This window comes from Mandrillus leucophaeus, unplaced genomic scaffold, assembly GCF_000951045.1.
Source record: "Mandrillus leucophaeus isolate KB7577 unplaced genomic scaffold, Mleu.le_1.0 Scaffold167, whole genome shotgun sequence".
In the NCBI taxonomy this organism is placed as follows: domain Eukaryota; kingdom Metazoa; phylum Chordata; class Mammalia; order Primates; family Cercopithecidae; genus Mandrillus; species Mandrillus leucophaeus.
Window position 1 is genome coordinate 368,384 of NW_012101665.1, and position 8,355 is coordinate 376,738.

At 43.0% G+C, this 8,355-nt stretch overlaps 1 protein-coding gene across 1 annotated transcript in view; it reads left to right on the top strand.

Annotated features, from left to right (window-relative positions):
- ADHFE1 (alcohol dehydrogenase, iron containing, 1) overlaps nucleotides 1-8,355 on the top strand; it is a 36,524-nt gene that overhangs the window by 25,360 nt on the left and 2,809 nt on the right. Inside the window, exon 13 of the mRNA XM_011976472.1 lies at nucleotides 2,237-2,394. Coding sequence (XP_011831862.1) covers nucleotides 2,237-2,394 — 158 coding nt within the window. The remainder of the gene's footprint in view (nucleotides 1-2,236; nucleotides 2,395-8,355) is intronic.

The window sequence follows — 8,355 nt, forward strand, 5'->3', positions numbered from 1 at the left end:
TATTTTATTAACTTGCAAAACATCTTATTCCGCCACTTGTGTTTAGTTAGGGCAGGAAGGGAAAGGCTAAAAAGAAAACTTCATTATGCTCTCCTAGCCCAGCCGTTGGAGAGATTATTTCCAGGGAGGTAGGAAGGACCGCAGACATCCTTCTGCAGGAGCTCCCGCTGAGCCCCAGGTGCTGTGCTGGGAATGTTAATGACACAAGCTCAGGGCAGAGAGGGGCCAGGGGCTCCATTTCCCAGAGGGTGCTGAGGGGAAACAGTGCAACTTTGCCAAGAATCTGTGTCCCTTTTCTCTTTCGGACTGGAGATGTTGTTCGGCCATGTTTTGGGACTCAGCTACCTTTGTAAATATTCAAACCATGTAAATAAGTGGAGAGCTCAAATCATAGGCTACATTTATGGTAAATGGGAAAATCTTAGAGAACTTAAAGTTAACACTCCAGGCAACTGGCAACACTGCTGAGAAGGGAGTTCCTCTGTTAGATTCCAGGCTGGAAGAACCCACTGATTCTTCCTTCCTGAATGGGAAATTTTAATGTTATCTACACTTAGCTATCCCATACTATGAAATATTTTGATTCTCCATGTCATCTTAGATTTTCTTAGCTTTAGACTGATATATTCTTTTTCCTACCATCTCTTTTTTTCGGTAACACTTCATAGGAAAATGCAGAGGTTTCAATGGTGTGTTTTATGGCAGCATTCCCAGGAACATTAAAACTTCATAAACTTTGTATCATGTGTCACCACTCCACCTAATCCATATTTTAGCTGCCGCTGGGTAATACAGACTGGTCTTGTCAGGCAAGGTTTACCTTTCATCCGGCTGCTCTCCCAGCCAACCCCGTATCTGGTTCTATTCATACCTTTTCCTGGACTCCTAAGAGTTCTCACTGTCATGGAAGAGAAAGCTAAAAACCAATTTAATAATGTGCTTCAATATGGAGGTGATAGGAGTCATGATCTCCTTTTGAACAATGCAGGAGAAAGTGAACTTAGACTACAGTGGGAGGCATTTTGCATAGACTTCATATAATGCTACACTCTGTAGAGGGCTTTACTTCTTGGCAGTGAATGTGTTTGGCTAGAATACATGAGAATGCAGGGTGCTAAGGGTTGTGAAATCAGTTCCCTTCCTCTGGGAACTTTGTCACCCTGCCTGAGGGCAGAAACTCCTGCATGGGTCTTCCAGATTGCCATTTCCATGATTATGTGCATTTTTAAATTTTTATTATATCCACACACATATATATACATATATACATATATATTTATATGTGTGTGTATATATGTATATATGTATATGTATATATGTGTATATATATGTGTGTGTGTATATATATACACACATACATATATTTAATAGAGACAGGGTCTCACTCCCACGTTGGTCTTGAACCCCAGGACTCAAGTGATCCTCCTGCCTCAGCCTCCCAAAGTGCTGGGATTACAGATGTGAGCCACCAGGCCCGGCCTCTTAATTACTAATTACTAATCATGTAAAAATTCTGCCCTTATGAATCTTCTTTCATCAATACCATTATTATCTGCATATGAAACACTGTTTTCTGAGAGCCTTCATATTCTTGGTCCTGCCCAGCTGGTTCTACAATATTTATTTAGAGGAACCTACCCTGCCCTTTGGCAACAGAATCTAAAATTAAAAGTTTTATAGCTATAGAGGAGAAAAATTTTCTTCCCTGTTCACACATAATCCATTTTTGTCGTGCTTATTTTCTTCCTTTTTGGTGGTTAATTTTGGAGCTTTTGTACTTCTGTAAGCTTGTCTCACAGGGTGTTTGCAAAGGATTTATCTTTTTCTAAGATGTTGCTGTGGGAAAAGACGTTGAGCATATCGTACACCTCTAGATGTCAGCAAATTCCAAGCCTTGAAATTACATAAGCTATGTGTTCTTCAAATACTCATTCCTCCATCCTAGCACCAGCTGATTTTCTTGCCTCCTTCTGCACCTCTCTTTTTTATCTCTGTTCCTCTTCTTCCCACCACACAAGGGGCCAGCATGTAGGACCTGGAGCCCCTCTGAAATATCAGAGCTAAGTGAGCTTCCCCAGCCAACTCTGGCCCCCCTGGGGAGGCACACCATGGCCCCGTGCTGGGCGTTAGGGAGACCCCGTGGGTGTGCATGGTGTATTCACTGATCTTGTGGCTGAACACCACCCAGAGCCAGTTTCTTCACCTCTCCCTACAGTCAGCGCTTTATGTCTTCTAGGAGCTGATACCCGCACTACCAGGATCCAAGATGCAGGGCTGGTGTTAGCAGACACGCTCCGCAAATTCTTATTTGATCTGGATGTTGATGATGGCCTAGCAGCCGTTGGTTACTCCAAAGCTGATATCCCCGCACTAGTGAAAGGGACGCTGCCCCAGGTAAGAGACCGGCACGCTCCTCACTCCCTGCGAAGGAGTCCAGCGCCCCCAGAAAGACATGCTCCATTGGTGGTGGGCCAGCGGGGATGGAAACCAGGGGTCCCCGGTGGTTCTTGGATCTCTTCCACAGCAGACAGCAGTTCTGTCCTTTCCTGATGCAACAGAGCCAGGCCCTCGCCTTTCTGTTCATCCATACAGCTGTAGCTGAGGTGAGGCTTTTATGAAAATTTTCATGAAGGGATGGATCCTTGATGAAAATTCAAGGCAAAAAAACCAAACTGATCTTGAACTATGGCAAAATTTCCCTTTTCCCCATTTCTGTTCTTTGAAGGGCTCCTATAAATAACTATGTGAAGCTGTTCCAAAAGGACCACCAATATTATTTTCCATTGTAAAAACGTTACAGATCTCTACTATTTTGTGAAGAATAGGCATGGCCTTTCAACTAACACTATCACCAAATTGCTTTTGATGAATGTGGGAGATTGTATACTTGATACATACCTGTGTCACTATGGATCTGGTTTCATTTCTTAAATGTTTGTGAAGAATGTAAATGGAGCTGCATCCCTAATTCAGTAGAGTCATACTAGGTGTAAAGTTTGCTCTTCCGAGGTTCTCATGAAGAGCTCTGATCCCTCAGTGGACCTCTCTTGAGCTAGCACATCAGATCCTAATAGGCCAAGGTCCTGTTCATTGCAATTCACTATAAAGCAGAGAGCTCAGACCATGAGCACTTTATTGGTGGACCACATCATAGTCACCATGCCCAGAATACTCCTTTAGTCCTCCTGGCCAATATGGGAAAGGCAGAGGTCACCTCAATGCTATGAGGGTGTGAGGATAAGGATCTTCTGCCACATGCTAAGGCATTGTGGATCTCTCCTTGACCATGAAACAGAGTTAGCAGCTGAAACATCCACTCACACAACAGCCCGCTTGCCACAAGTGCTGGTGCTTTTCCCTCACCCCACTCCAAGTAGGCAAGGGCCTCAAAGTAGCTTCTTCCTCCCCACTTTGCTAGTGCTTAGAATGTTGATAGCCTCACCATTCACTTAAGATAATATTTGTGACCCATCTAATTGGGTGAGCAGCTCAGCTAGTTTATCATCACCAAGCAGAAATTCAGGTCCCAGTGTTGGTAGAACTTCCAACTCTCAAGAAAAATCAGCAATCTGGATGTTTGTGTTGAATTCCCTGGTTTCCAATGCACAAATGAAATGTAGTCCATGAGCCACCAGTTTCCCTGATTTGGATTCAGGCTCAATGAATTCAATTGCATCTAGAAATAGAAATGAACAAGAAACAAAGGAGTCTCAAAGTATAGCAGAGACCCTGGACTAAACCTTAATTCTAACCCATAAGTCCAAGGGACCAAATCACTAAAAAAATCAGACCCTCTAAGGCCCTCACAGTTATTTTATCCAAACCTACCAGCCTGTAAGTTCTGTGAGGGCAGGAATCTGTCTGCTTGGCTCATCCATTTTCCATTGCACCTAGCACAGGCTAGTAAACATATTAAATGAACATGTACCTCCATTGCTCTCCTCCTAAGTCTTCTGTCTAGCTAAGCTTTAATGGCTGACTGGGGATAACTTTTTGAAGTTTCCTTATACTGACTAGGACTCAACCAAAGGCAGGGGAGCTGTGAAAGCTCAGGGACACCCTACACTGAATGGTCATAGTGAATTTTTCCCAGGGGAGAGACAGGGCTGGAGTGCAGTGGCATAATCATAGCTCACCACAGCCTTGACCTCCCAGGCTCAAGTGATCCTCTGTCCTCAGCCTCCCGAGTAGCCAAGACTATAGGTGTGTGCCACCACACCCGGCTAATTTTTTTTTTACTTTTTGCCCGGATGAGGTCTCACTGTGTTACCTAGGCTGGTCTCGAATTCCTGAGCTCAAGAAATCCTCCTGCCTTAGCTTACCAAAGTCCTAGGATTATAGATATGAGTCACAGTACCTGGCAGTCACCGCAATTTTAATGTAGCTTCTGGCTTTATGGCATGGTCCCAGTGACACTGTCCACCCTGCCAGGGGCCCTCCAAAAGGTTCTGCTTGTTTAGCCCAGGAAATTGTTCAGGAAAATGTGTGTGTCCACCTCCAAGAATGGTATCCATGATTTTCAGATGAAACTGTCTGATATCCTTGGCCATTTGATTGCTGGTCATCAGTGCACACTGACAGGTGTTTACTGTTCTAATTCTACTGCAGTCAGACTGTCACTTTCTTTTGTTTGTTTGTTTGGTTTTTTGTTTTTGAGACAGAGTTTCACTCTTGTTGCCCAGGCCGGAGTGCACTGGTGCAGTTTTGGCTCATTGCAACCTCTGCCTGCCGGGTTCAAGTGATTCTCCTGCCTCAGCCTCCCGAGTAGCTGGTATTACAGGCACACACCACCATGCCCGGCTACATTTTGTATTTTTAGGAGAGACGGAGTTTCACCATATTGACCAGGCTGGTCTCGAACTCCTGACCTCAGGTGATCTGCCCACCATGGCCTCCCAAAGTGTTGGGATTACAGGCGTGACCCACCATACACAGCCCAGACTGTCACTTTCGAAGCGATTCCACACAGCAGCAGATCCAGCCTAACATTTGAGACCACTCAAATAGCACTAAATGAACACTCAATAGCAAGTTGATTAGATACCACTCTGAATGCCTCCATGCACATGCGATGCTGGGAAATCACAGATAGCAAAACTTTAATTGGACAAAACAAATTTCTTAATTTCACAAAAGATGGGAGGTAAATGGAATCTTTTGGATGTAAGTTGTGTCTTAAAGTGGGAAGCCAGATTTTCCTCAAGCTGTATTCATAAAGCACCCTAAGGCATCTGCTGCCTTTTTCCCTCTGATCATGTTTTCATGATTCAGAGAAATAGAGTTAATTTTAATTAACTAGCTCTAGGTTCACTTGGAGTCTACGTGATTGAGATATACATATATTCACAGATTGATAGGACTGTGGTAGGAATCTTAGAAATAAGCTTGTCCATTTTGCAGATTAATAACTACTATGGAATTTTGTTTGTTTGTTTGATGGCAGTGACTGTTTTACAGGAATGCTGTGGCCATTTCAGAGTTTTACACACGCAGTAGACTAATCTTCACTTATTAGCATCTCCAGGATTAAGGTAGTGAGAATATACTGGCTCCTGCAAAGAACATCGCCAGAAAGGTTATTCAATATAGTTGACATTTGATGAAGGTTCTTTTCTGTTTAGCAGTGAGGGATTGGTTTTCTCTGGAAGGAACAACCAGGCCAGTATTCTTGACCAAACACAGCTCATACTGGTGGCAGCTAATAGCAGCCCTGTGTACAGAGGCTTTCAACTGCCATAGCCAGGCTGCAAGGGGAGCAGGCAAGAATATATTAATCTTCCAAGCTGGATTTCTGAAACCCCTGGAAAGAAACATTTACATTTCAAATCAAAACATTTCATTACTGAGGAGCGCTGTCTACCCAAATGAGCACTTCCACTCCCTGGTAGACAGGCCAGCTGAAATGTTGTTATTTTATGAATGTGCTAAAAGTAGATGTCTGAATTTATTTCGTGCCCATGTTAATGAGTTGTCCTTCAGTCTTACATGCCCATAAATAATAGCACATCATTGCTTAACACATCTTAATTCTGGGAGAGTTTAGCTTTTATATGGCAGAACTGATATGTGTAGGGGCATATCAAAAACTTAACCAATCACTGGGGGCCAGAAATGCGAAACAGAAACTGAACTCAGGATTGGCTTCAAGTACTTCTAAGAGTCCTGCACTGCTCCACCAAAGATAAACAGGATCATGTCAAGGGCCTTTAAGCTTATCAGATAAGACTCTCTCCCATTATGAACAAAGTAACTTGCCGTCATCTGCAGTTATGGCAAACACTGAACTTCAGTTCTTGACCCTGCATAAACATATACATAATGAGACCCTCTGCCTTGCTATGGATTTCCAAAATTCCTTAGGGTCTCTTAAAAATCTGCTGGGATGTGACATTGTCTTTACCTCACCCATATTCATCGGCATTGTCCCCCACCCCTCCCCTCTCTCATCTGTCCCTCTATCCTTCCTTCCTTCTTTAACTATCTGTTAAATTGTGATAAAATATGTATAACATAAAATTTACCATTTTAACCTCTTTTTTTCTTTTTTTTTTTTTTTTTTTTGAGATGGAGTCTCACTCTGTCACCCAGACTGGAGTGCAGTGGTATGATCTCGGCTCACTCCAAGCTCTGCCTCCCGGGGATTTTAACCATTTTTAAGTGTACAATTCCATGCCATTAAGTACATGCACAATGTTGTGCAACCATCACCACTATCCATTTTCAGAACTTTTTTTTTAATCATGCCAAACAAGTGGTATGTCTATTAAGCACGAACTCCCCATTCTCCCCTTCTCCTAGCCTTTGGGAACCTCTGTCCTACTTTCTGTCCCCATGAATTTGCCTATCCTGGATACCTCATGTAAGCGAAATCATACAATATTTGTCCTTTTGTGACTGGCTCATTTCACCCAGCACAGTGCCGTTAGTGTTCATCCACGTTGTAGCGTGTGTCAGAATTTTATTCCTTTTTTATGGCTGAATAATATTCCATTGTATGGATATACTACATTTTGGTTATACATTTACCTATTGATAGACACTTGGGTTGTTTCCACCTTTTGACTGTCATGAATAATGCTGTGATGAATATTGGTGTACAAGCATCTACTTGAGTCCCTGCTTTCAATTCTTTGGGGCTACATACCTAGGAGTAGGATTGTTGTATCATGTAGTAACTCTATGTTTAACTTTCTGAGGAACTGCTGAACTGTTTTCTGTAGTGGCTGCACCATTTTACATTTCCATTAACAGTGCACCAGGGCTTCAATTTCTTCACATCCTCAACAACACTTGTTATTTTTCTTTTTGTGTATGTGTGGAATAGCCATTCTAACGGTGTGAAGTGGTATCTTATTGTTTTGATTTGCATTTCTCAGATGACTAAGGATGGTAAGCATCTTTTCATGTGCTTATTGGCTATTTATATATATTCTTTGGAGAAATAACTAATCAAGTCCTATGCCCATTTTTGAATTGAGCTGTTTGAGGTTTTTTGTTGGTGAGTTGCAAGAAGAAATTTTTTTTTTTTTTTTGAGACAGATTCTCGCTGTGTCACCAGGCTGGAGTGCAGTGGTGCGATCTTGGCTCACTGCAACCTCCACTTCCTGAGTTCAAGCAATTCTCCTGCCTTAGCCTCCTGAGTAGCTGGGACTACAGGTGCACGCCACCACACCCAGCTAATTTTTGTGTTTTTAGTAGAGACGGGGTTTCACTTTGTTGGCCAGGATGGTCTCGATCTCTTGACCTCGTGATCCTCCCACCTCAGCCTCCCAAAGTGCTTGGATTACAGACATGAGCCACCGTGCCCAACCAGAATAATTTTTATATCCTGAATATTAATCCCTTATCAGATATATGATTTGCAATTTTTAAAAATTTTGTTGTCTTTTCACTTTCTTGACAGTGTCCTTTGATGCACAAAAGTTTTAAATTTTTATTCAGTCTAGTTTATCTGGGTTTTTTTCCCCTGTGCTTTTTCTTTTTTCTTTTTTTTTCTTTTTTTAGAGACAGAGTCTTGCTGTGTTGGCCAGGTTGGAGTGCAGTGGCACAGTGTCAGCTCACTGCAACCTCCGTCTCCCAGGCTCAAGTGATTCTCCTGCCTCAGCCTCCTGAGTAGGGGGTATTACAGCTGTCCGCCACCACACCCAGCTGATTTGTGTGTGTGTGTGTGTGTGTGTGTGTGTGTATTTTTAGTAGAGACAGGGTCTCACCATGTTGGCCAGGCTGGTCTCGAACTCCTGACCTCAAGTGATCCGGCTGCCTCAGCCTCCCAAAGTGCTGGGCTTATAGGTGTAAACCACCGCACTGGACTCCCTGTGCTTCCAGTGTTACATCCAAGAAATCGTTGCCAAATCC